The following is a 27,846-nucleotide window of genomic DNA, read 5'->3' on the forward strand; positions in this document are numbered from 1 at the left end:
GCGCACCCCACATGAAAGCTTACCTATTATGCTAAAATAAGAATAATGAGTGTCTTTCAGATAGGAGTAAGGAAAACAGACAAAAATGAAAAGTTTGAGAGCTGGCTTAGTCCGAACTGGGGTAGGTATCACCACTGAACACCCAGCAGGGGAGAGTGGCATGCTGAGCTGCTTTTAAAAGGAGGCAGATGCGATCACCAATACACTGTCAGCCGGATCTATCACATCAGAAGATGAAGTCGGAGTTGTGTCAGATTAGGTTCACATTCTTAAAAATGTGAGAGAGCCTTAGGAGCTGCTCTTAGAATGAGTATTCCTGAATGGTTTTAGAGAGTTCTTCTCAGGCAGTAGGAGAATGACGTAGCATTTGGGGACAAAGATGCAGCCCAGGAGACCCACACCAGAGGCCAAGATGGAGAAGACCTCCACGGCCACCATGACCTTCCCCTTGCTGCTCTGGTACACAGGCAGGAAGGTCACCCACACACTGCAGAACACCAGCATGCTGAACGTCAGGAACTTGGCTTCATTGAACGTGTCAGGCAGCTTCCTGGCAAGGAAAGCCACAGTGAAGGTGCCCAGGGCCAACGAGCCCAGGAAGCCCAGCACACAGTAGAAGGCAGTGATGGAGCCCTCGTTGCACAAGAGAATGATGTGTCCATGCTCAGAGTGTGCATCTGTGTCCACAAAGGGAGGAGATGTTGCCAGCCAGATGCCACAGAGAGTCAGCTGGATGAGGACGCAGATGGGAATGACAACGTTTGGGGCTCCTGACACCAGCAATCGCCTCATGGTCCTTCCAGGTTTCATGGCCTTGAAGGCCAGAACCACAGTGATGGTTTTGGCCAGCACGGCAGAAACAGCCAGTGTGAACACCAGGGCAAATGTGATTTGTCTTAGGAGGCAGGTGGCTGTGTTGGGACGGCCAATGAAGAGGAAGGAGCAGAGGAAGCAGAGGAGGAGTGAGATGAGCAGCATGTAGCTGAGGGTGCGGTTATTGGCCTTGACGATGGGCGTGTCTTGGTGCTTCACAAAGATCCCCAAGACGGCAGCTGTGACCACAGACAGGGACAGAGCCATGCAGGCCAGAGCCATCCCCAGAGAATCCTCTAAAGCCAGGAATGTCTCCAGCCTCAGGAGGCAATGAGTTCTCTCCCTGTGTGGGTACTCATGTTCTAGGCACTGGATGCACTGCTCTGCATCTGTAGAGAAGAAACAGACTCATGATTTCCCTTGCATTAACTCTAAATCTTTCCCTGTTGGGAAAATATTCACTCTACAATGACCCTTTGTGTACAGATAGCTAGGATGTTCTATTGTGTCACACAAGAGCACGTTTCTGTATTTCTGACCCCTGGAGAATTCTCAATGGCGGGTCGAAGAAATCCATTTAAGCAAACTGTTTCACACTTTGTGCTCTACAGACTCAGGCTGTTGCTCACTGATATTCTAATGGATGCAAATTCTTGTAACCCAGGGCTTACTGTCCATAATATCTTCCTCTGGAAAAGGCTGCATTGACATGGGTTAACCCGTCTTCTCTAGTTGTGGCTTTAAAGCTGTTCACTTAGATGGAGAATTAAATGATCTCTCACTTCTATGATATCCACACTCTAAACAGGACTCTCAATTCAAGTATTGACTCATCTTTTCAATTCTTCGATTCAGAGCTTGGGATGATATACGTGAAGCTGTAATACGAACATGAGATTATTTTGGTTAGTAATATTTTCATTATGATTGCTGCATTTTGTAATTTTTATAGCTTTTCCATCGTGTTCACATGGAGGCATGTGTTACTCACATTTTTGGTTCACATCACGTATCAGGAGCACCCTGAGTGTCAGACAAGATAGTATGTATTGAAATACATCACCCAGGCTTCTATAACATGAAAGACACCATCAGAGCCAGGTTGGTAGGTGGGTTTGTCTCTGTTTCAATGACATCATCCCAGCCGTTGGAGTCTTGGCTCTTCCACTTCTGATGCAGCTCTCTACTCACTGCCTTGCTAAGTGTCAGAAGATGAAGCCACCATCCAGGAATCCACCACCCATGAACAAAACCCCAGTAAAGCTCCTCATTTCAGGCTTAGGTCATCTCCTGTTTGGCTTTTTTGGCCATGTGGAGAGCGAATGAGAAGACGGAATCTCTCTCTCTGTCTACCTCAGCTTCGCCACTTTTCTCTGTTACAATGTGTTGCTACTAAAGAGATATTTTTAAAGGGGTCATGTATCCCTGCAATATTTCAGAATAGAGCTGTGTTACATGTCTTTTCTTAAAGTGCTTATCCATTTTGGTGGGGTTTACAAGTACTCCTGTCATCAGTCTTCCTGAAACACTGGGTACAAACAGGTTTATATTGTTGCATAGGTCACACTTTATATATTTAACTGCATGAGTGTTGAAAATAGAAATCACTACTTTGTGGTCTTCTTCCTGTCTGAAATAACTGAAATCAAAATATTGTGACAGTTGCCATGACTGGCATTGGGACATTAGATGAAATCTGAAGATCTGTCTAACAATTAATTTATATCGGATATTTTGGATCATAAATGTCTTTCTTAGTGAGTCTTAGTGCATTTTCATGTTTCTCAGTGCATTTGATTTGGATAGCTTATTTTTCAAAACCTAGAGCTTGTGCAAAATCTTAGGATGACCAAAATGCACATGTTTTGGCATGATGCATGATCATTTTTCACTGCGTTTTGTTTTTCTCTTGTTCTGTTTTCTACCTCTAAAGGACAATGTTGGGTGTAGGCTCTGAGTACTTCGCATGCGCACAATGTCAAGGATGTAACCAGGAAGTAATATAATAGCTCCCTAACTGTATGTGCAGTAGCTCCGTGTTTGTCAATAGTGTATATAAAAGTATTGATCTCATGCCTTCTAGGAATCCACGCACAGTCTTGACAAACACACACCTGCTGCTTCTTGTTTAGACCTCAGTGTGATTTACTCGAAAGACTTGGTCGAGACTGCGTTATGCAACAGTGGATGGTAATGGAGGTTCCCTAACACAGACGAGGTGTCAGGTGAGCACTGTCAGGTAGTAGGTCATATACAATGAGGTGGCAATAGTCACTAAAGCACCTCCATTGAGAGAGTGAGTGATTGTGTGCCTGGAGAACAACAGTGCACTGTGATCCCACTGCCACTATGCCTAAGACAATGGAGTTCTCATAGGTCATTTAGGTGTTTTATACCTGTCTGATTGGAAATTTCTCCCTCTGCACAGGAAACACAAGTGTAGCAGCAGACTGCTCTTCCTTCCTCTGGCATTTTCCTGAATCCTGGCCCACAGCTCTGGCTACACACAGATGTTGGAGTCTGAGGGAGCATAAAGAAGCATTGGTCAGGGGTTTGACTCCACACTCTGAGAAGATGCCACTATATCTCCCATTACCATCACAAGACTGGCCCGTGTCACTATGCCTTCTGCAGTCCTGCTCCTGTTAATAGCATATAGACCTAGGATTTCATGTTTCTTGATGTTCATTCAAGATTTCCAACTCATTACCAGATAGTGTCAGGACACCTGATCACATTCATGTCATTCTTCTCCAGACACATGTCTTTGGCAATTTTGTCTTTCTGTTGAACTACTTCAACTGAAATCTTACAGGTCTGGTTGTAGCCATGAGGAGCTTGGAGGAGTGTGTGCTGAGAACTGGTCACTGGGCTCTGAAGCTTGGGAGGAGTGTCTTAGGTCTTTGGAAGTGCTTGGAGACAAGCACCTGAAGACAGGCACATGAGTGGCCCTTGGAACATTGCCCATGTTACAGGCTTTGCCAAAGTACTCTCGGAACACTCCTCCTGTGCTTGCTTTTGTTCTTGGCAAGCGACTGTAGCTTATCTCCTAGAAAAGGAATGAAAGCTCATGACATTTAAGTAGCACTTTAGAAAGAGTGACTTGTAGTTTATAGCTATGAATGGTGTAAATTATGTCTCTGTGTAAACTGTGTAAGTTGCCTAGAAGACAGATATGCCTGCAGCCCTATAATTCCAGGATTGTCTGTTTTCGATGGTTGTTAAGATCCATGGTAGAATGGATGTAAGGAAAGCTGGCAGAAGCATTTCCTTGCACTCATGGAATTTGAGTTCCCTGTGACTTTTTAATGTATTAGTGCTCCACCTCTGAAGTTGTGAGATCCAAGGAGATCCACATCCACCCAGAGCCCTTTGGGCATGTCCAGAATTCTCCCCAGAACCATACCTCCTTGAATGCAACAGGCCATTCTATCAAGTCTTCCCTGATGACTAGGCCTTGGTCATGTCCGCTCCCAGAAGAAAACTTTCCAATGTTAACCATCACTAGTAGGCCCGCAGGAAAGTTGACAATGTTGTGAATATCGTAGTGTGCCTGATGAGGTGTTGCTTTGTGGAGGGACACATGATCCCCAGCATTGTTGGTGAACTGTGTTGTCCTCAGAAGTGGATGTAGCTGGATGGGCAGCATAGTTAGAAACAAGAAAGCAATCAAATTAGAGATGGGCAGTACATATGTCCTAGGGAATTCTTCCTTATCCTTCACTTTATGCACTGGGAGGGAAATTGCTTGAGGATTAGTTGTCTGCATAGTCATTCTGCCATGGGTCAAAGTCAACCCAATATGCTGTCACTGTCTCCACTGATGTGAACTCAACTTCATAAATGTTCCATTAGCTTATCTATGATCACCTTTATAATCAATTAACTTACTGCTTTCCAGGTAAGGCCAGCATGTCCCAAATTGTATGTGAGCTCTTATTGCAAGTAGGCTTAGAAACATTACACAGTAAAATTTCTGATTTCACATCGTTTATATGTATATATATATGATAAAAATGTGAGCATGCTTTTTGTGAGACATCCCATTTGTCTGATTGACTCAACTAATTTGATTAGTACAATTTCCTGTACATGTAGGAAGATTTTATTAATTGAATCCTTTCACATGGGTAATAGGTGGTAATAAGCCAGTGTTAAAATCCAGAGCAATCTATATATCAAGAGAGGTGCACTGTGTTTACAAATGCTCACAGATCTCATATTTAGCAATACATTGGGACTCTTTCACAATCTAAGCTGGGAAAAATGTATTTGTACATGTCTGTTCAAAATTATGCTGCTACATGAGATCTGTTTGAGGTGTCATGCCAGCATTTATGAAAATACTAAATACAAAACCAGAAGCCGTCAAATTGCTAGAGAATAACATTTCAAATTCTGCAAGCCCAAACTCAGCCAAGACCTCTTTGGTAATACTCCGGACACAGAAGCAATAAAGACAAAGCTAGACACTTGCATTTCATGAAGCTAAGTAACTTCTGTGACAACACTCAACAGAGTGAAGAGACAATTTTATGAATGGAAGGGTAGACTTCTTTATATGTGTTCAACCAGAAATGATATGCTGAATGTACAACAAACTCCAGAAACTAACAAGCCAAGCAAATGATCCCTTCAATAGGTGAGCTAAGGATGTGAACAGGCATTTTTCAAGCATGAAACAGAAATGACCAGAAATACATCAGCACAGTGAGATTTTACCTGACCCTATGTGGAAGGCTTTCTACAACAATAAAAATAAATAAATAAATAAATAAATAAATAAATAAATAAATAAATAAATAAATCCTGGTCGTGTCTAGAGCAATCAAGTATTGTGCTAAAATATGGACTCAGTCAATATTCACTCATTAAACAATGAATGTGTAAACAAAAGTTGGTCTATTACCATGATGGAACATTACTCAGGCACCAGACGGAGCAAAATCTTCATTTTGAAGCAAAATATAATGAGCTGGAGGTTGTGATGGTTAGTGAAATAAGCCAGACTCCAAGAGGAACATTCATATATTCTGCTTGTTGAGATGGGAGGATAAAGCTATGTAGACGTCAGGTCATTGATTAAGCAGTTATAAACTTTGTTCTCCTGAATCTTACAAAGTTGATCACGGCCACTTCAACATGTTAAAAAAAAAGGAAATATAAAGGGGCATAGTGGGGAATTTAGGGGTCCTAGCGATGTTTTTCCCCTAATTTGGGCGTTAGCAATGAGTGTACCTGGACAATAAGCTCATTGAGATGTTGAGCTATAAGTATATTTGTGTGAGTATAGTGTATGTGAACAAACCATTGACTAAATTCTTGTGACAGACATCTAATCCTCCACACATGGACAACTGTCGCACACTGAGGAAGACTCCACATTCTACATGCCTGCTCATGCTAACGTCAGCATGAAAATATTCTCAAGTAATACACTTGCCATCTGATGCTGAGAGCATGTCCTGTTGTGGAGGGGGCTTACCTGCCAAGGAAGAATCAGAGGCTGAGCTGTGTCTTCCGGGAATCCCATTTCTATTTTCTCCAGAAACACCCGATGCAGGGCGTGGGCCACTGCATACACAGCATTGTACACAAAATAGCTGGAGTCAGACACGGTCAGCATGTCAATGTGTCCTGGGGAGAATTCAAGGGAAACATTGGGAGGGCAGACTCCTATGTTTCCACAACCTGATCCAGAGGGTAGGCAGCGAAAAAAATGAAACCACAGTCCACTGAAGTAGAAGTCTTCTGGATAGTTGGAGGGGTTCGCTGTCTTGAGAAAAGTGTTGAGTCCTGGGATTTTGCCCTTGTGGGGTGAGAAGGAAAAGCCCCCATGGAAAGAGTGCAACATGTGCTGTGTCTCATCCACAACAATGTCCCACTTGGCTGTCATGAGCCACACCTTCCCCAGGGTTAGATAGTATTTTCCTAGGTGTTCATTGGTAAAGACGCTCCTGATGTTACTATACAGGATATGCACATTTGCAGAGGAAATGCTGACCAAATAAAGGAAATGGATGTCATTTATTTCATATTTTGTCCTTATCTCAGGCAGCTTCAAGGCAAAGGCCAAGCAGACTCCACTCTTTACCATCTCAGCTCGGATGTCCTGATTGAACTGTTCTCCTTTCACGTCATCAGACACCAAGAGTCCCACCCATGTCCAGCCAAAATGCAGCAGCAGGGAGATCATGGCGTGGACGAGAGAGCTGTCGCTGGTGGCCATCTGATAGAGTGAGGGGAACTGCTTCTTATCATTCAGTGTGGAATCAAATGGGCCATAAGTGAGCTGAAAGTTAAACACAATGATTTAGATTGGGAAACATTTTAAAAAATCTGTCAGAAGGGGAGTACAATATTATTGGATACTGCAAATCTTAAATGGAGATGGCCAAGTTCCTTTCTCTGGAGTCCTCAAAGAACATGCTTCACTTGAGAAAACTCATTTGTGGAATGAGAGATAATTTGTGAGTTCATCCTTTCCAGAATAAAAAGAGATGTGGCATGGAATTTGCATAAAGGATCCAGAACTAAGTCAATATGAAACCGGAAGCCAGGAGCTTCTTCCAAATTTTATGCCTGGTCTCAGAGGTCTAGGCATTTGGGGGCACTCTCTGGTGCTTTCCTTGGCCACAAGCATGGAGCTGGATCAGAAATGGAGCACCTGGGACTTGATCCTGTGCCCATGTGTGACTCCATCAACACATGCAGAAGCTCAGCCTACCATGCCACAGCACCAGCCTCAGTGTGTCCATCTCTTAGTCCTTCCTGCTTCACCTGCTCCCACAGCTTCACCTGGCTTTCCTTGAAGCATACAATCAGATGAGTTCTCCGAGTCCTGGCCAAGGTGATTCTCAGACTAGAGGCATAATTGGCCATTGTCTCTGGTCTCAATGGTGTCCAGATCTTCACTTCTCTGCATTGGGTCCCTTCTAGAATCTCTGACAAGTTTATTGTAGAGCCTGAGAGGCACCATTGATTGCTCATGAAATCAAGTTCCTGAAAACTATCTGGAATATTTGGAATGAAGGTCATACTCCAGGAATTCACCACTGCCAGGCAGCTCTTGCCACTTGGCGGTATTTTCTGACAATACCTGTGAAAAGGCATCTATATCTGTTTCTCAGCTTTCAGACACACACACACAGTTCACTCTGAGTCAAATGTGGAAAATTAAGTATAATTCTGTGAAAGAATCTGCCTGTGTGGCCATGAGTGGCACAGAGTTAAGCAGAGTGTATGGGTGACAACCGATCTATCAAGAACTGAGCCCTCAAAAAATTTTTAGGAGGGGGTGGTTAGGACTGCCATGGTTTTCAGAGTAGCTTCAAGTGGCAGCTAGGTAAGTCTGCATTATCTTTTCATCCAAAATGTCAGAATGACTTGGAAGGAGGTGAAAATATTTCTCACCAGAATTCACATCCCACTCACCTGTGGGATTTTGTAGAGTTCCAAAATTGTGGCAATTCCAGCAGAAAACACTGAGCTTGTTCCAGCAAGGACAACAACCGACTTACTCCGTGTCTGGCAGCTGTAGTTGGGGATCATGCTATGGTCCCCTGTGAGCCAGTACAGAGCACTCCACAGTGTGTACTGTTCACTGGCCAAGGCATTGTACAACTGGAAACCCAAGGACTTGTTTGGGAGCAGGTGGGGGTCCTGATTGATCTCCTGGATGGCAAAGTAGAAGGCCAGCACATATTGGTAGTTCCTCCACAGCCACCTAAGCAGAGGGGCAGTAACACAGAGGAAGATCAGGCCATGAAATTCAGTGCATCCACACAACAATGCCATTGAACAACAATAGACAGAATCAGGCGCCATTCTGTGGTAGCTCAGCTGTGACCCATGGAGAGTAGTCCTTGGATGCCTTTGCTCATGCCCCTCACAAGCAATATTGGATAACCTAAATAAGCCCCAATTTAGGCACACGGAAAGGAAAAGGCACTTCTGTTATCCATGATTTCAGGAACTCTTTAAATGCTTTCCTGCTCCTCACTTATTCCAATATTTGGGATTATTTTTTTTTCTCTTACATAGATTCACCAATACCATCTTCCTGAGCCCTGTCTGCAAGTTCCACTGTGAAATGTCAACTCCATGGAAGCAACTGGTTAAGTTGTATTTGACTGGCTAATTCACATTTGACTTAAGATGTCTAACTGTGAGGCCATTCACAGCTTTCACTTTACTTTCATTCACCGTGTTCCCCCTGTAGTGAGTTCTGTATTTTCAGTTCACATTGTGTTCATTTTTCCATCAGGATCCGGTGCCCATAAGGCTTCTGTTGAGAAAGACTCAAATATTGATCTCTGTGTGTGGCAGGTTGCATTGAGGGTGGTGGATTTCAGACATGTAAGGCTAATCTCTCATCACACTCTTTAGTGGCAATTCCCCAGACTGAATAACTACATCTAACACCAATCTCATGCCAAATCACCATGGCATGTGTCCTGCCTTTTGCTGGAGAGGTTGAGAGTAGAGATCTGTGTGCCTCACTCATTTCAGAAATTTCAAGTGTTAATGACTCAAAACAATGGGTTCAGTATGAAACATTTTCTCTCTCCTCTGTTACACTCTTCTCTTGCTCTTTCTCACCAATCAATCTATCTCTTTGAAGGTATGGTCAGGGCAAGCAGAAAAGCGGGAAGTTCAGATCATTATAGGCAAAAGAAGGGAGAGTACACCAGCTTTCATTGTTATGCATTTTTGTAGCATCAGTATACGTTGTTTGGAACTCTAAAAAGCAACTAACTATACATAGACGCAAGCAAGTTCGCACGCGAGCGCACACATACACACACACACACACACACAGACATATGCACAGTTCACACACCACTCAACCTTGAGCTTACCTGTCTGCTTCCACTTTATACTCTGGCTGCATTAGGAAAGACAGATGGGTCCTGGCTGCTTCTGGTTTCGTGTAGTAAAGTGGGAAAAATGCACCCAGTATCAGGTCACCATCAGTGTCGATACTGTGGTCCATTACCTTATAGCAGCTCTGGTGAGGGATGTCTTGTGAACTGTACAAAGGCTTCAGGAGCAAGTAAAGACACATGGCAGGCAACAGCATGTTATGGCAATGCAAAGTGGGGTGCAAGCCACAAGCGCTGGCTGATCCTAGGAGAATTTGGAGCTTTCTCGTATGGTGTGTTGGCTCAGTTTTCTTCAAGTTGTCTAAACCTCCATGTAGGTCACCACACTTCAGTTATTGCTATATGTCTTCAAGTGATAGATCGTGAATGCAGGTTGGCTGAGCCACACAGGGACAGAAATCCAGAACGAGACACTTCAGAGGGTCTCCCTTCAGTGAGGCCATAGCCTCTTGTCCCTGCTGTCACACCATTCTGGCTTCTATATCTTGGCATTACTTCCCCACGGTCTATTCCAGGAACTCAGGGGATCAACCTACCCTGAAGCTGTGCACCTGCCACTGTCCAGGTGAGGAAAAAACATCTCTGAAAAAAACACCTGCTTTGTACCCCTCTTCCTCCCCTCGTGAGCACTGGGATGGCAACCCTGTAAACTTTTGTACACAGGGGCCAGAGGATGTTATGTTCATTTTGAGAAGCTTGGAAATTTTAGAGAATTAGTGTTGGAATTAAACACGCACAGTCAGTTCTATTATTTCACATGGTGCTTTATCAAGGTCATGGATTGAAACTATAGGAGCACCCCTCCAATCAATGCAGAGTGATGTAATTTCCGCCGTGACCGGATGTAAAATTGTCGCAAGGCCCACTGTCAAAGGGTGCTTGAACACGCTTTCTCACAAAAGCCTGGTTGCCACTTTATGGATGACAATCTTAGCACTTCAGCTGCTTCAGTCCTACAGGCATGGCTTCACAAGTGCATAGCCACAGGGGTAGTTTTCAACAGTGGAATGAAGGTTCAGTTTTATTGGGTCAAAATATGCTAGTCTATGCAACAAATTGTTGGAAATTCACCTGTGCTGATGAAAGATATCTTAAACTATCTGGTAAGGCCAATCTGATAAACAGGTATATATGGAATCCACACAGCTCTACATCTACATGTTATTATTAGCTTAAGGGAAAATTTTAAAAATACATAACATGTGTCTGTTTGCTGTATCTACGCTTGAACTCTTCGATGAGAATGAAATTTGGGGCTGTGTGTGGTAGCCTAGTGGCTTAAGTCCTTGCTTGCACATGCTGGGATATCAGATTGGCACTGGTTCATGTCCCGGCAGCCCCACTTCTCATCCAGTTCCCTGCTTGTGGCCCAGGAAAGCAGTTGAGTATGACCTAACGTGTTAGCAACCTGCACCTACGTGGGAGACCCAGAAGAAGCTCCTGGCTCTTGGCTTCAGCTCAGCTCAGCTCCAGCTGTTGCAGCCACTTGGGGAGAGAGACAGCAGATGGAAGATCTGCCTCCCTGTCTCTCTTCTTCTCTGTGTATCTGTCTTTCCAATAAAAATAAGTAAATCTTTTTTGAAAAGCCTCTAGTTTTGACACTAAAAGTGTCAGTGTTTAGTCAAATTTCAATTTCTGATTATAAGCTATAAACGGAGTTGCTACACCTTGTTTTCTGGGCCACATGTGCATTATACAGGACATGCTTGATATTTCATTGCTTAAAGAACTGTTATTTAAGTCTTAAGGAATTTGAAAATTTAACATTTCCAAAATTCATAATTATGTTTTTGGAACCCAAGCCAATTTCAATTTTTTCCTAAGGATTCAGTATTAAGAACATAACATCTATCAAGTATAATTTTGTAAAGAAAATAGATATTAGAGCATGAAGCAAACAGCCTGACTTCCTTCTTCCACATACCCGTTTGCCATTGTCTAGACTTCATATGATTTCTTCAACTAATTTAACTAATATCTACTGTTGTCCTTGATTCCATGAAGAAGCTAAATAAGTGCTTGTTCTAAGACTTAAAACGTGAAGCAGAGGGTTGGTTGTAGGATCTGTGGTCATGAGGGTTGGAAAGTGTATGGAGTTTGTTTACAGGGTGTGGAAATGTGTTCAGTCCACATAGAAGAGATTGTTGTCCAAGCATGTGAGAAAACCGTACCAAATCAGAATGTGTTCCATGGATGTGGCTGCACTGACCTGCCGCTCACTGGGCCAGCTGAAAACAACTCATTGGAAATGTGAGATTTTCACATCAATCAAAACAGCATCATGTCTCCTTGTGCAACCCTTAAAGCAAAGGTAAAACCAAAATCTTCTATATTAACAGATGATCATACAGTTATGGAACCAGTGCCCCGTAGACACTGACAATCCATTCACTGTGATATTAAAAAAAAAAAAAATGTTCTAGAAGGGCTTGACAGGGAACATTGAATAAGATGCTTTAGGCCAACGTATTGCCTCACAGAGGAACATTTATATGAGGAGGAAGCTGGCTGTGTTGGGAAGACCAATGAGGAGGAAGGAGCTGAGGAAGTAGAGGAGAAGTGAGATGGGCAGGATGTAGCTGAGGTTTCTGTGGATGGGTGTGTCTCAGTGCTTCACAAAGACCCACAACACTGTTGCTATAATAAGAGTGAGGGACCATCCCCAGGGCATCGTCAAAGGCCAGGAAGGTCACCAGCTTGTGGAGGCAGCAAGTTCTCTCCCTGTTTGGGTACTTGTTCTCTGCACACTGGATGTACTTCTCTGAGTCTGAGGAAAGTGAGACTCTGGGTTTCCAGTGCAGTAACTCCGAATCTTCCCCTGTTGGGAAAATGTTCACCTCTGCGATGTCCCTTGGTGGACAGACTGTTAGGGTGCTCAATGAGGACACACAAGAGCAAGTTTCAGCATTGCAGACCATGGTAAATTCTCATCTGGTGTTGCAACAGACCCATTCAAGAAACTTATCAAGCCTGTTGCTGTCTGTTGCTCAGTGATATTACTATTGACGTAGATTTCTCTAACCGTTTTTCCTACCTCCCCAGTGTTTTCCTCTGGAGAAGACTGCATTGACACGTGGTAACCAAAGCGTCTGTGGTCACTGGGTTTAAATGTTTTTATGTAGAGAAAGAAGAAAAAAAAATGATCATTCACTTGTCTGACATCTAAACTCCAACTCTACATTCGAGCGTGGACTCACATTCTCAATGTCCCCACTTGCAGACTGAGATGATGTCGTTGAGAGGAACCCTAGTTGGATGTTTGACGTGTGCTTATAGTGGTTAGTAATATTTCCATCATCGTAACTGTATTTTGAAAATGTTAATGCTTTCCACTCATTTTTTTTAACCTGGTACATGGGTTGCTCAACTTTTTGGTTCATGTATATGATCAGGAACAGCCTGACTATTTATTGGGCACCGTATCATGTCTGAAACAACTCCATCAAGGACAAGTCAGTAGTTGCGTGTGTCTAAGCTTCAGTAAAATGTCAATTAAATACGTGTAATGACGTATGTTATTTGGGCTACACTTGCAACAGTGGTCTTACTCAGTTCTTATACATGGTGCTCATGCAAGAATACAAGCTCCAGGTACCAGCACTGAACCTGAAAAGCCACTGCTTCCAATGGCAGCATCCCAGCAGTTTGAGTCTTGGCTGTTGCATTTCTGAAACAGCTCCCTGCTATTGGCTTCTGCAAAGCAACAGAATGCAGCTCGAGTGTTCAGGAACCTTCCATGTATGTGGAAAATCCAGTGAAGCTCTTGGTTCCAGGCTTAGCCCTGCTTCTGCATGGGCCTTCATGGCCCCCTGGAGAATGAATCATCAAATGGAAGATCTGTCTCCCTGTTCCCCCACCTTTCTCTGTAACTCTGACTTTCAAATAAACATTTTTTTTTTTAGAAAAAAAACAGGAAATGTCTTCCATATTTACATGTTTTTCTTTAAGGTGCCCATCCCTTTGGATGGAATTTGAAGATAATTCTGGCATTAGTTGCTGATACACAGGGTCAAGACAAAGAGGTGTGGGTTGTATTGCAGGTCACAGTGCCTGACACATAATGTTTCTTTAACAGCCTTAGTGTCGAAAGTGGAAATCATTATTTTACTGTCTTCTTTTTGTCTGAAGTGATTGAAATCAATTGATTTTGACTGCTGGGATGATTGACATTGGGACAGATTTCTGAACATCGTGACTAGATTATTTTTTTGAATACTGAAATTCTTTTTTAATGCATTTCAGTGCATTTTTATGTATCTCTATGTATACACATATACATATTTATAAACAAATATTAACCTTGTGTAAAATCTTTGGGTTACCAAAACATACCTGGTTGGGGATATAGGATGTTAATGCTTTGCCACATTTTTTTCTCTTATCCTGTTACCTACCTCCAAAGAACAAGGTTGGGGTATGAGTTATGAAAATGTACCACTATGTACAATATCAAGGATAGAACCCTGGAAGTAATATGATATTTTTCTTTCTTTCTTTTCTTTTCTTTTTATTACAAAGTCAGATATACTGAGAGGAGGAGAGACAGAGAGGAAGTGGAGCTGCTGGGATTAGAACCAGCGGCCATACGGGATCAAGGCGAGGACCTTAGCCACCAGGCCACGCTGCCAAGCCCAATATGATATTTTTCTAACACTGTACGTGCAGTAACTCCATGTTAGTCATTAAGGTATGAAAAAAAAGTCTAAGTTTCATGCCTACTAGGAATGCACAGGCAGCCTTGACAAACACACATGTTATGTTTACTGTTAGACCTCAGTGTGACTCACTCAAAGGACTTGGATGAGACTGTGTCATGGAGCAGCAACTCATGGTATTTTGGTTCTCTGACAAGACCAACATCAGAGCTGAGCACTGCTAGACAATAGCTTATTCAGAACAAGGTGGTGAAAGAGTTAGTGAGTATGTGCCTGGAGAATAACAGTGCACTGGGATCTCTCTGCAAATATTCCTAAGCCAGTAGAGATCTCATCACTAAGTTATGTATGCCTGTCTGATTGGAAATTTCCCTCTCTGACCAGGAAACACAGTGTAACAGCAGACAGCCCTTTCTTCCTCTGGCTGTTTCCTGAATCCTGGACCACAGTTCTGGCTACACACAGAGATGGACGGGTCTGAGGTGCAAAAAAAAAAAAAAGCAGCATTGTTCAGGGTTTGATATATCGCTATGCACTTTATGAAGATACCACTGTTTCCCTCATCACCAACATAAGACGAATATCTTCTGTTGAATGTCATCACTGTCTCTTGCAATCTTGGTCCTAATATCTAGATGTGCAATTCTGTGTTTCTGTGATGTTCGTTCAAGATGCTTCAGCTGACTGCTAGATAGTGTAATGGTGTCTGATCACTTTCAAGTCAGTCACATCCAGTTATATACAGCTAGACATGTGTGTCTCTATTGAGCTGCTTCAACTGAAATTTTTGCAGGGAAATTTTTCATGTGGTAGTTATTCTGAGAATGTGTGTGCCTGAGACTAATTTACCTTCCTCAATGCTTGTTTGAATACTGCAGTTTACTTAGCAGAAAACAAAATATAAAATGGATAACATCCTCTTGAGGGTGGTACTCCAAAAATATACAAGGTTACAGAAAACTGAGCATAAATTGTAATAAATGTTGGATTGCATATTTAATCTACTTGTCGACATGAAGATTAAGTAAGAGCACCAACTATTTTTTTAATATTTGGGGTTTAAAATTTTTTCTTATAAAGTCAGATATACAGAGAGGAGGAGAGACAAAGAGGACGATCTTTTTCCAATGACTCGTTCCCCAAGTGAGCGCAATGGCTGGAGCAGAGCAGATCTGAAGCCAGGAGTCAGGAGCTTCTCCTAGGTCTGCCACGGTGGTGCGATGTCCCATGGCCTTGGGCCATCCCCCACTGCTTTCCCAGGCTACAAGCAGGGAGCTGGATGGGAAGTGGAGCTGCCAGGATTAGTACCAGCCTCCATATAGGATCATGGTGCATGCAAGGTAAAGACTCAAGCTGCTAGGCTATCGCACTGGGCCAGAGAGCATCGGTTTGTGCATGTATGCATTTGCCAGGACGTTCAGCAGACTGATACGACTAGTCCTGTACACATCAGAACGTGAAGCAGCCTAGCTCAGGTTGGTTGACACCCCGCTATCCACTCCACACTTACATCATTGGGTGCTAGCATCTGTCCAGCCAGGCCCACTCTTACGCCTGGTTCTCATGCTCTCAAGTGGCAGCACATTAGAGGGGTGCCCACAGTTTCCCTGCTAGGTCCACTCCCACTTCCAGATCTTGTACTTTCCAGGTAGTATTGTAGTTTATCCTGACCAGGTTTGGCGCCATCCTATTACTTGCAAGTAGCCCTGCCTGGCTCTCCCCTAACCCAGCTCACATGCAAGCCACCAGATATCGTAGCCCTGTCCAGCCTGATTTGCCCTAAGTCCTAGCTCTCACCGTCACTAGCAGGAGCAGTGGCCCAGCAGGGTAGCTCATGCAGCCCACCTTTCAGGGTTATGTCTTATACGTATTCCTGGGTACCATAGCCCAATCTGTCATGGGTCGACTCACCTCAGCGTTTATCTGTGGGTGCTGCAGCCTCACTAAATCTGGACAGCCCTCACTTCAAGGCCATGCTGGATGATGGTGCGGACTAACCCATCTCCTCCTGCCTTCATCTTGTAGGACCAATTTTTTACTTACAAGATCTTCTTTGATATATGCTATGTTATTACTTCTAGTCAACTCTTAGAAAAACAATTGAAGTAGGAAAATGGTTCCAAAAACATAGTTACAAATTTTGGAAATGCTGTCTTCTGTTGCAGGGTACGAGCGAGATAACACCAGGATGTCTAAGGTGTAATAAGGAGTCTTTATTAACCAAGCTTGGTGATAACAGAGCCCACTAGAAATAGCAAATCACAAGGCCTTGCAGCAATCCAACCACTCATAACCCCACGAGGAACAAATGGTCATTACCCTTAAGTCTATCCGTTAAGCCGAAGACATATGTCCCAGCTTCCCCAACAATATAAGTTATCCTAAGAGACACGCAACGGATAACCTGAACACACTTACAAAGCTGCAGACATTCACCTTTCCCTGGCATCTCTGCCCATGTTCCACTACTGCTAGGCCTCATCACTCCTGGAACTCCTGACAGTACACAAACCAGGAACAACATTATTATATCCATTGTCCAATCTAAGCAGTAAACAGGGACCATGCTCAGGGGATTACCTGTCCTGGGCCGGCCATGAGTCGAGTTCTCAGAGCAACTGAAGCAGCTGATTAGAAAGAGAGGTACCCCCTGCTTCACAGGCCTTTTAAAGGGGCTTGTAAGGGGAGTGGTTACACAACAATGCAATACTGTCCCCTCTCAATTGACAGGTGAGTCACAGGTGGACAGGAGCGAGTACCTAGTGTTGTGGGCTAAGGAGTTGATTAGTGCACCTTGGGATGGGCAGGAACGGGAACTGGGCTTGTAGCTAAAAACACCTAGATTAATTGGACTTATCTGCATCCAATATCCTGCCTAAATTAGGACATGGGGGGAGTGGTTGAGGATGGAATGAACATTCCATTGCTATTAGGACCCACCTTCAGGACAGAGGGTAGGGGACACAGCCACATTTTATTTGCCCGCTGTCGATGGGTGCTGGCTATCACTGGCTGCACCCCATATAACACTTCAAGTTACTGAAACTTAATAATTGTTTAAACAATGAAATATCAATTATGTCCTGTTTAAAGTACATGTGACCCAAAAGACAAAGTTTATTTAAAAGATTCTTAATAACCTATAATCAGAAATTTAATTTTTAAGAAATTATTTTTATTGGAGAGTCCGATTTACAGAGAGAAGGAAATACAGAGAGAAAGATCTTCTAATATTTGTTGGTTCATTCACCAATTGGCCACAAGAGCTGGAACTGAGTCCATCCAAAGTCAGGAACCAGGAGCCTCCTCTGTGTCTCCCATACAGGTGACAGGGTCCCAAGACTTTAGACTGTCCTCGACTGCTTTCCCAGGCCATAGGCAGAAAGCTGGATGGGAAGTGGGGCAACCCAGGATACAAACTGTCATGCAGATGGGATCCCGGTGCATGCAAGACAAAGAATTTGGCTGCTAGGCTACCACACTGAGCCCAGAAATTTGAAATTTTGAGTTTGGTCAAACACTGATCCTTGTAATGTCAAGATAAAATTGCATTCTCATGCCAGACGTCAAAGATATTGGCAGAAAGCAAACACGTGATGTGCCCTTTTCATGTTTCCTTGAGCTATTAATAACGTGTCAATGTAGAGCTGTGTGTATGTAATACATATATGTGTATCAAGTTGGGCTTACCAGATACTAGAAGGTACCTTTAATCAGAACAGGAGATTGTTGAACAATATATTGCATGGATTTGTGAATCTTGACCCAATAACACTGAACTTTCATTTTACACGTTGGGCTTTTGAAACTGCCCCTGTGGATAGGTGCTTGTGGTACCCACAGAGAAATCCAAGTGGCAAGTCTGTGCCTTCTCCCGAAGTGTCTGAAATGCTAGGATTTTCCTCCCCTCAAGTGGTCCTCAGGCCTTTGTGTGAAAGCTTGCTCAAAAGCACTGGCACAGCCGTCTGTTCAGGTTGATCATTCCCAGTCACTGATGGAGTGTACACCACTCCCCATGGATTGGAAGGGGTGCCCCTAGGATCTCCAGCCAATGTGATGTTCTTAACAAGGAGTTGTGTGAAACAATGAAATCGAGAGTGCCTCTGTGTGTGTTTTCATGTTAGCACTAACTCTTTCTAAACCTGCCAAGCCTCTCAAAATGAACACAATATCTTCAACTCCTGTGTAAAGAAGTTTACAGTGGTGGCATCCCAGTGTGTTCTAGGGCAGAAAAAAGAGTCCCAAGCTGGTGTTTTTTCACAGGTGTTTTCCCTCATCATGGTCAGTAGCAGGTGCACAACCTCAAGGCAGGTTGATCCCCTGAGACCTTGGGGGAAACAGAGAGGAAGGAAGGCGAGGATGTAGAAGCCAGGGCTGTTCTGATCTCAGAACTGAGGCCCTGTGGAGCATCTCCTTTTAGATTCATCGTCCTGTGTAGCTCAACAGACTTCCATACACAATCTACAAATTGAAGACTTAGAGCAGCAATGCTGGGACACACAATACCCTACCTGAAGGTCTAGCTTTCCCAGAGTGGGTTAAGATAGCTCCCAAAAGCCAGCTCCAATTGTAACAGTCACAGATGCTTGAGGTTGGACCCCCATATTGGGTTGCTACAACATGCTTGAGGCTTGACCCCCATATTGGGTTGCCACAACATGCTGTTGCCTGTGGTGTTGCTCTATCTGTTCCGGAAGGCTTTGCACAGTTCGCAGGACAGCCCTTTCTGGAACTGCTATACTGCCATGCGCCCCAGTGTCTCTGTAGATGGGGACCTGGTGCTGGGTGGATTTTTCCCACTTTATTACACGAAACCACAATTAGACATAACTCGTTTATTTTCCATCAAAGAGCCAGAGTATAAAATAGCAGCAGACAGCTCAGTCCAAAGTGGAATTGTGTGTGAATGGTGCTTATCCTGCAAGTGAGTGCGTTCTTGTGTCTCCAAGGGTCAGTCCCCCTGGAGAATTCTAAATGACGTACAAAGAAGCTGCAGAAGTGCACACCAGTGAAGGTCTGGGTACCCTCCCTTGCTTTGCCATCATCAATCTTCCCTTTCCGCTTCTCGATTCTCTTCCCTATACCTTCAGAGAGACTGACTGGGGAGACAGTGAGCGCAAGAAATAGGGGAACGGGAGAGATGGAGAGCATTCTTATCCTTTGCTCTGATTCTTTATCAACCCCATGAAAATTCTGAAATGAATTTCAGAGGCAGCTAGAGATCCAGTCCCAGGCCAAGGGATTTGGGATGGAAAATCGGTATGACATTAGGGTAGTTCTGGGTATTCAGTCTGCGGGTAACCTCTAGCAAGTGCACCTGATATATTCACCATGCATATCTGAGATACACTACCCGAAATAGAACCTGCATCCCACAGAAATCAATCTTTGAATCCTTCTCAACAGAAGCCTTTTGGGCACCTGATCCTGATTCAAGGAAACTCGTCTTGAGTCACTGATTCTCTGGGAAGCTGGGCTGGAGAGGACTTGCTTTGTTTAGCAGCTCATGACACGAGGCTGGAGACCAAACCTGGCATTCTGCCTTCTACTCTCTGGTTGGCACATGTCTGGCCACCCTCTGTGCAGACCTAAGAGGGCCAGCCAGGGTGTTTTCATTTGTCACATGCTTGAACTTACTACAGTTTATTATATATAGTATACACTATATATACTTACTATTCCTATACCTGGGAAGTACTACATTATAGATGCATTTCCCTGTACCTGATAGACTTCACAATATTGTGCCCAAGAACACCCGGTGTCACTGAAATGCATAACCCACACGTCATCCAATAGTGGACACTTCAAGTGTTACTCAATTTGCACAACTCTGTGGAAACAGCTAATGAGTATTTTTATATGCATGTTTCAGTGCTCGGATTTACAGACCACATTGTTGGATCCTGAGGTGCGCTCTTTTCAAATGCTGATAGTACTTGATGACGAAGATTTGCTGGTCAGCCTGCAGCTTGCCCATCACTGTCACAAATCCTCATTCCTGTTTTTAGGGTGTCCCCGTTCCTCAGTCTTTCTTTCCTACCCGGGATACCACCAATCCAAATTGTGTCTCTGTGGATCTGCCTCTAGTGGGCACTTTATATAAACTGATTTGGATTCTGGAATCATTACCACTGTATCATCCAATTTTCAAAACTTCACAGTTTTAAAAATGCTCCACACACATGCATTTTGGCACAATTGTTGTGAAATAGGGTAAGGTGCTCACACAGGGATGCCACAGTAAATTTCACCCTTCTAGTTTGTTGTAGAGATGCATTTCTGACGAATAACATCAAGCTTGCTAGGGGGAGTGGAAGGAAGATGGTACCTTATCATCTGAATTTGTTTCAAGGCTGTGAGTGTTCCAGATCTAGCTTGGAAATGCCTCTCTTTTACTGATTGACTGGAGTTTATTTTAGACACTTGAAAGATCAGTAAAGACCACTGATAAAGGACTCTAGACTTTGTGCAGAGCCTGGAGTGTACCAACTGGCAGGCTTGTATTTGGGGAAAGCAGAAATAAGATGACGTCCCAAACAGGCACCGGTAGCATCTTTGTGTGTGTCGAATTTCACGTATAAAAAGTAACCCCTCTATTTGAACCTAAATATTTTCTGGTTCAAGTCAAAACAACAAAAGTTTATGTTCTGTATGTAAAAATACATCACACACAATTGTGTGAAACTTGAGAGAAATCCTTGAAAAACACTGTCACTGTAAAAGCATGTCAAATATTTCCTAATTAGCAAAAATTCAAGTGGCAGTTTCCTACCTCCAACATTTGGACATACATTTCAATGCAAACCAATCAACAGGGGGTCTATATCAGTATGTTGAATGCCACATGATTTATCAACAAGTATGAGCTTGACGCTCAAATTACAGATCAACTATAAAAATAAGAGAAATTCATTAGCGGTGAGATCAATGCTACCTAATGTGAGAGGACAAATTTTTACTGAGGTATGTAGCCCTCGAGAGCTGTTATTAAACCCAATCTTTCTGCCAATTCTAGACACTCATCCAAAATTCGTTGCCCATCTGTTCCATCCGGGGACATGAGTTCACCATTTCCTCTAACGCCACAAATGAGGTCTCAATGTGAAGCATGGTCTTCTACAGCCCAAGAGGGCGACACTTCTCATCTGTATCCTAGGCTTCCCTACCCAGTACTAATGCATACACTTTGGGAAAGATGTGTTTTACCTGTTTCCCAAGACACACCATGATGTTTTTCTTTCAGCTCACCTGTGGTTCTTTTGATCCCATGCTAAATGATAAGAACCAGTTGCCCTCACTCTATCAGATGGCCACACAAGAACAAGTCAGTCGTTATTGCTGGAACCAACTCAATGTTTTCTGCTGAAATCGGAACGATTTTGGAGCGCTACGAAATGCCACAGGTGTGTGGAAATTGAATTCTGGTGAGAAATGTTTTCGTCTTCACCCATTACTCCCCCCAAAATGTTTCTGATGAAAAGGTAGTGAGGAAGCCCATTGCATCAGCATCAGCATGGTTTAATAGATCTTAGGCATTCCCGAGACTAGGAAGAAGGGAAGTGGGCGTGTGCTGAGAGCCTGCTTCCAGATTCTTGCTCAGGACCAGCCTGTCCACCTCAACCAGCAGAGAATATTGATTGCTGACTATTCACAGCCTTGAGCCTCCTGGGAAATTGCCACAATGCTAAATGTGTTCATGCGGGGCCACAGCAAGCTGGACATGGCTGTGTGTCAATCTTAGCTGCAGGGCAATAGAGACCTGAGCATGACTATTGTTAGATGTGGAGTCATAGAGACCTGGGCATCTAGCATCCATTAGGAAACATCCCGAGGATCGTGGCAGTTTAAAGATGTTCCAGGAATTTGGTACCTCAGTTCTATCAGTTCCAGTTACATTGGATGTCACCAAGGCCCTCTGCCTAATTCTGCCCTCCTCATATACATCCAAGCAGACTCCTTCTGTTAGATAATTTCCTCCCTTTGATTCAATGAAGTGTGTGTGTGTGTGTGTGTTTTGCAGGCTGTCCACTGCCTCTCACTGCTTTAGCCACCTCCCAAAATACCTCCCCCATGGCTGGTGCTGCCTGGCTTTGGTGAAGGTCAGGCATTCGTTCTAAATATGCAAGCTAGGTGAGAGGCACCCAACTACATGAGACTTCAGCGCTGTCTCAAAGGGCCTATAGAAAGTTTTTTAGAGACAGAAAGGAACCCACCGCAGACAAGAGGATTTCTGGATCCCTTCATACCCAGCCCGGATAGGACAGCCGAGAATGGTCTAAGTCAGAAAGCCATTTTTTACCAGCACTCAGAGATAGCAGATGGTTATATCCTTCAAGGCAGTTTAGGTTAAGCTGTAGGCTAAGTTGTGGGAGCAGGTGAAATTGAAAGCATTAAGAGATTAACACTCTGGGGCTGGCGCAGTGGCATGGAAGGCTGGGTTGCTGCATTTGGCGATGGCATTCCACATGGGCACCACTTCAATTCTTGACTGTCATACTTCTGATCTAGACCGTAAGCTTATGCTGGGAAAGCAGAAGAGCATGGGCCAAGAACATGGGCTCGTGTAACTATGTGAGAGTTCTGAGTGTCCTGGCTCAGCTCGGGACACTCATCCAAAATTCGTTGCCCATCTGTTCCATCCGGGGACATGAGTTCACCCATTTCCTCTTATGCCACAAACGAGGTCTCAATGTGAAGCATGGTCTTCTACAGCCCAAGGGGGTGACATTTCCCATCTCTATCCTAGGCTTCCCTAGGATAGAGTACCCAGTACTAATGTATACACTTTGGGAAAGATGTGTTTTACCTGTTTCCCAAGACACACCATGATGTTTTTCTTTCAGCTCACCTGTGGTTCTTTTGATCCCATGCTAAATGATAAGAAGCAGTTCCCCTCACTCTATCAGATGGCCACCAGCGACAGCTCTCTGGTCCATGCCATGATCTCCCTGTTGCTGCATTTTGGCTGGACATGGGTGGCGCTCTTTGTCTCTGACGGCATGAAAGGTGAGCAGTTCTATCAGGACATCCGGGCAGAGATGTTCAAGAGAGGAATCTGTGTGTCCTACTTTGTAAAGTTTCAAAACAACAACACAAGGTGTGAATTCTCTGACCCCGTTATGCTGATGCTGAGCGGAATGACCTTTGTTACAGTGCACATCCTCTATGGTGACATCAGGAACATCTTTATGGTTGAGCTCCTAGGGGTGTACTACCTAACCCTGGGGAAGGTGTGGCTCATGACAGCCAAGTGGGACATTGTTGTGGATGAGACACATCACATGTTGCACTCTTTCCATGGGGACTTTTCCTTCTCACCCCACAAGGGCAAAATCCCAGGACTCAACACTTTTCTCAAGACAGCGAACCCCTCCCACTACCCAGAAGACTTCCACTTCAATAAGCTGTGGCTTAAATTTTTCCACTGCCTACCTGCTGTGTTAGCTTGTGGACACATAGGAGTCTGTCCACCCAATGCTTCCTTTGAATTTTTCCCAGGACACATTGACATGCTGACCGTGTCTGACTCCAGCTATTTAGTGTACAACGCCATGTATGCAGTGGCCCACGCCCTGCATCGGGTGTTTCTGGAGAAAGTAGAAATGGGATTCCCGGAAGACGCAGCTCAGCCTCTGATTCTTCCCTGGCAGGTAAGCCCCCTCCACAACAGGACATGCTCTCAGCATCAGATGGCAGTAGTAGGAAACATGAACACACTTTCATATTGATGTCAGTATGATCATGCATGAAGGAGAGAGGACTCTTTCTCAAACTGGTATAATTGGTGTCCACGTGTGGAAGATTTTTTACCTGCAACAGAACATGTTTTAAACAAATGTAAATACTGTATGCATATGAAAATGCACATGGGTCTACATGCTTTTTGTCCAATTTGACTCATAAGCAATACCCAAATTAAGAAAAAAGCACCACTCGTACCCCCAAATGGCTCACTGCCCCCCCAATTTTTTTAATGTACAGAAGAACACTATACAGCCATCAACATGGATGATTCAGAGAAGCAATGTTTATAACTGTATAGCAAATGCTCTCACATTCACACAGTTTTCATACTCTATAACAAATAGGATAAATTATGACTTTTTTTTTCAAAGTTTGACTTATTTTAGTAAGCATCCTAACTTCTCGTCACACGCGTTTTGTTTCAAAGCTGAAATTTTTTCTCATTTTTTGGTCGAGTCAGGTAAATACACCATGATTACCTTATCCAGCCATTAGTTCACAGACATGTAAATGGATTCCATATGTTCATATCGTGACCTGTGCTGCGAGACACATGGAGCTTCGCATAGACAGGAACTCAGTGCAGGGAACCCTTGCATAGGCTCATTCCATTTCCTTTGGATAGATACATTTCTAAGAGCAGGATAGTGCACTGTGTTGTCGAACAAGTGTTTGTTGATGAAATGGTGTAACATGTCCTAATACAATTCAACTCGAATTATCAGAAGGCAAAAAATGGTCACAGCCACTCTTACCTTTGGAATGTACGTAGGACTAAGATGAGTGGCCTATGTCTCATACAGATTCTAGAAATCCTTTCACCTACAATGCTGCATCTACAGGTACACCAGATCCCATGGCTTCAGTGAGACAATTCTGGGGAAATGAAATTGGTGTCCATGATATATTGTACAATGATACTGGGAAACAGTCAGACGTAGTTGATCGTCCGTCAACAGTAAGCAAGAACTCAAACTTCTTGCAAAATCTGAGGTCAAGGAGCAGGTGTAAGCACAGAACATCTCTCCCGGGTTATTGATGGCTTCCTATGATTTGAACTGTGGCTTATTTGAATCTATTATCCATGTAGAGAATAGAATTAGGAACATCACCATGCATTTACAGGAAATGCATTAACCAAATGAGAAACGTAGTTTCTCAGAAGGCAGATACAAAATTTATAGAACAATGTTATAAATTGACATGAAAAATTTGCTTCACCTCTATGCTTGCTTGCAATAGCAATTGATATATACCTTGTGATCTGATAGCCTGACAAAGGAGTGAGCGAATTAGGTATAAGTTGACCATAGATACAAGCTTTATGAGCATGAATGAAGTTTCAACATTAATGAAGCTCTTGGTTCAAATTAGTGGAGACAGGATGACGACAAATCCACTCACTTCTGATCTATTTAAGAGGACAATACTCTCAAATATTGGAATGAATTTTCAATTTTACACAGAAAATTGAAGGAAGGGAAAAAATGGCGGGGACAACATCTCTCTCTCTATTTTTTTTTTTTAGAAATATTTTGCATTATGTGACAGTTTCATAGGCTCTGGGAATCCCCCCACCCCTCCCCCTCCCCTCCCCCCTGGTGGATTCCTCCACCTTGATGCAGTATTACAGTTCAAATTCAATCAAGATTCTTTCCTTGCGAACGTATACCAAGCATGGAGTCCAACTACTTATTGTCCAGATGGGTTGAACAGTTTCTTGAGGAGACCATTTCTGGTCCGAAGTTAGAGCTGGTAGAATATCATCCCAGTCAATTAAGAGTCCCAATATAACCTCAACAGCAATTAGCATTATTATGGAATTGACATAGTTTTGAGTAACCAGTATGTTAAAAAAAAGCAAGTCCTAACCACAACCTATGATTAGCTCATTGACACATCTCTCTATATTTTAACTTTGATGAAGCAATGCATGGCTTTGGTACGACAAATTTTTTCTTATAAACTTTATCCCATATTGCACTGGGCCTTTGGTAGCACTGCATCCTACACTAGAACATTTTAAAAAGAATTTCTAATTACAAAGTTAATATTCCAGATCTGCAAGGACTGGGTTCTCCGACCAAAGCAGACAACTACACGTGGAAATGTAACTCACGAAATGATCCCATCAACCTTATACCTGATCCTGCTGACTTGGTGGTATGAGAAATGTCATAGCGTGGTCTTCCCAAGAAACACAGGCTAAGTACATCAAGTGGCCAATGCCTGTGCTGCTCTGAAGGAGGGTTACCTGCCAGGGTAGAATCACTGGCTGGGCTGCTTCTCCCAGAGATCCCAACTCCATTTTCTCCATAAGAATCATGTGAATGACGTGGGCCACTGCATACAGTGCACTGTAGACTAAATAGCTGGAGTCAGAGAGGGTCATCAGGTCAATGTGTGCTGGAAGAAACTCCAAGGATGCATTCGGTGAGCAGTTTCCAATGCGTCCACAAAATGACCCTGCTGGGGAGCAGTCCAGATGCAAGAGCCATAATTTACTGAAGTAAAAGTCCTCTGGGAAGAGAGAAGGCTCCACTGTCTTGAGAAAATCTTTGAGGCCAGGGATCTCCTCCCTGTGGGGGGAAAATGAGAAGCCTCCATGCAAAGAGTGCAGCATGTGGTCTGTCTCATACACAACGATGTCCCACTTGGATGCCATCACCCACACCTTCCCCATGGTTAGAAAGAATTCCACTGAAATGTCCACGCTGATGAGGGCCCTTATATCACCATAGAGGATGTGCACATTTGCAGTCGAAGCTTGGATCCTGCTCATGAATGTCAGATCGCTCTCTTGATACAGCCTCTTGGTGACAGGGAGCTTCACCGTCAAGGTCACACAGACTCCTCTCTTCAGCATCTCTGCTTGGATGTCCTGCAGGAACTGCATGTCATCATGTCATCAGACACAAAGAGCGCCACCCATGTCCAGCCAAAATGCAGCAGCAAGGACATCATTGCAATGCCCAGAGAGCCGTCACTGCCGGCCATCTGATAGAGGGACCAGAACTTCTCCTTATCATTTAGCATGGGATCAAAAGGGCCATAGGTCAGCTGAAAGAAGGAAAAAAAACAAAACAAAACACCAAGATCAACCCATATGAGTCTTGAGTATGCGAAATGGACTTGAATGAAAATGATTATCCCAGGGTGGACTTGAGTCATTCACTATTTAATGAAGAGGAAGTGTGCAGTAGAGATGAAACTTACTAATTTTTTTCATTCATTGATTACATTGTATTACGTGATACAGTTTCATTGGAACTGGGAATTACCCCTCCCCTCCCCACCCTCCCCCCTTGTGGAATGTTCCACCTTGTTGCATATCCACTGATCAAGTACAGTTGAGAGTCCCTCTTTGCAAGCATAAACTAAACGTAGAGTCCAACATCTTATAGTCCAATCTAGTTCCTCAGCTTCCTGGGGAGACCCTGTCCGGTCCGAGGGCAGAACCATCAGATTATCAACCCGATCAATTAAAGGCTCCAACATACCCTCAGCAACAATTAACTTCGTTGTGTAACTAATAGTTATAGTATTGAGTAACCAATATGTTAAAAACAATTGCAATTTCTTAACCATCTTCTGTGATCACCTCATTGTCAATTCAGTTTTAGTTTATACACAACATATAACATAATATACATAAAATAACATGTTTTACATAACATCATAGCCTCTTAAATTAACGCAACCATGTGGTATCTGACCTTTTGGGATTGGCTCATTTCCCTTAGCAT

General features: G+C 43.5%; 1 protein-coding gene across 1 annotated transcript; it reads right to left on the reverse strand.

Moving 5' to 3' along the window:
• Positions 1–288: 288 nt before the first annotated feature.
• On the reverse strand, positions 289–26,996 carry LOC131478428 (vomeronasal type-2 receptor 116-like). Its single transcript, XM_058657684.1, has 6 exons — positions 26,740–26,996; positions 8,248–8,539; positions 6,299–7,105; positions 4,220–4,447; positions 3,210–3,333; positions 289–1,202 (listed from the first exon to the last, which is right to left on the reverse strand). The coding sequence occupies exons 1-6, from the start codon at positions 26,994–26,996 to the stop codon at positions 289–291; spliced, it is 2,622 nt and encodes an 873-aa protein (XP_058513667.1).
• Positions 26,997–27,846: the final 850 nt, after the last annotated feature.

The sequence above is a fragment of the Ochotona princeps genome, chromosome 33 (genome assembly GCF_030435755.1).
Source record: "Ochotona princeps isolate mOchPri1 chromosome 33, mOchPri1.hap1, whole genome shotgun sequence".
Classification (NCBI taxonomy): Eukaryota; Metazoa; Chordata; class Mammalia; order Lagomorpha; family Ochotonidae; genus Ochotona; species Ochotona princeps.

What these genes read in the sequence shown, in the direction of transcription:
- LOC131478428 (XM_058657684.1), bottom strand. Translation starts at nt 26,996, where the DNA reads ATGCAGTTCCTGCAGGACATCCAAGCAGAGATGCTGAAGAGAGGAGTC. An exon ending in AACTCTACAAAATCCCACAG is followed by an intron (nt 7,106 to 8,247) that starts GTGAGTGGGATG and finishes TTTAACTTTCAG; the next exon opens with CTCACTTATGGCCCATTTGA. An exon ending in AGAAATTTCCAATCAGACAG is followed by an intron (nt 1,203 to 3,209) that starts GTATAAAACACC and finishes TCTTCTCTACAG; the next exon opens with ATGCAGAGCAGTGCATCCAG.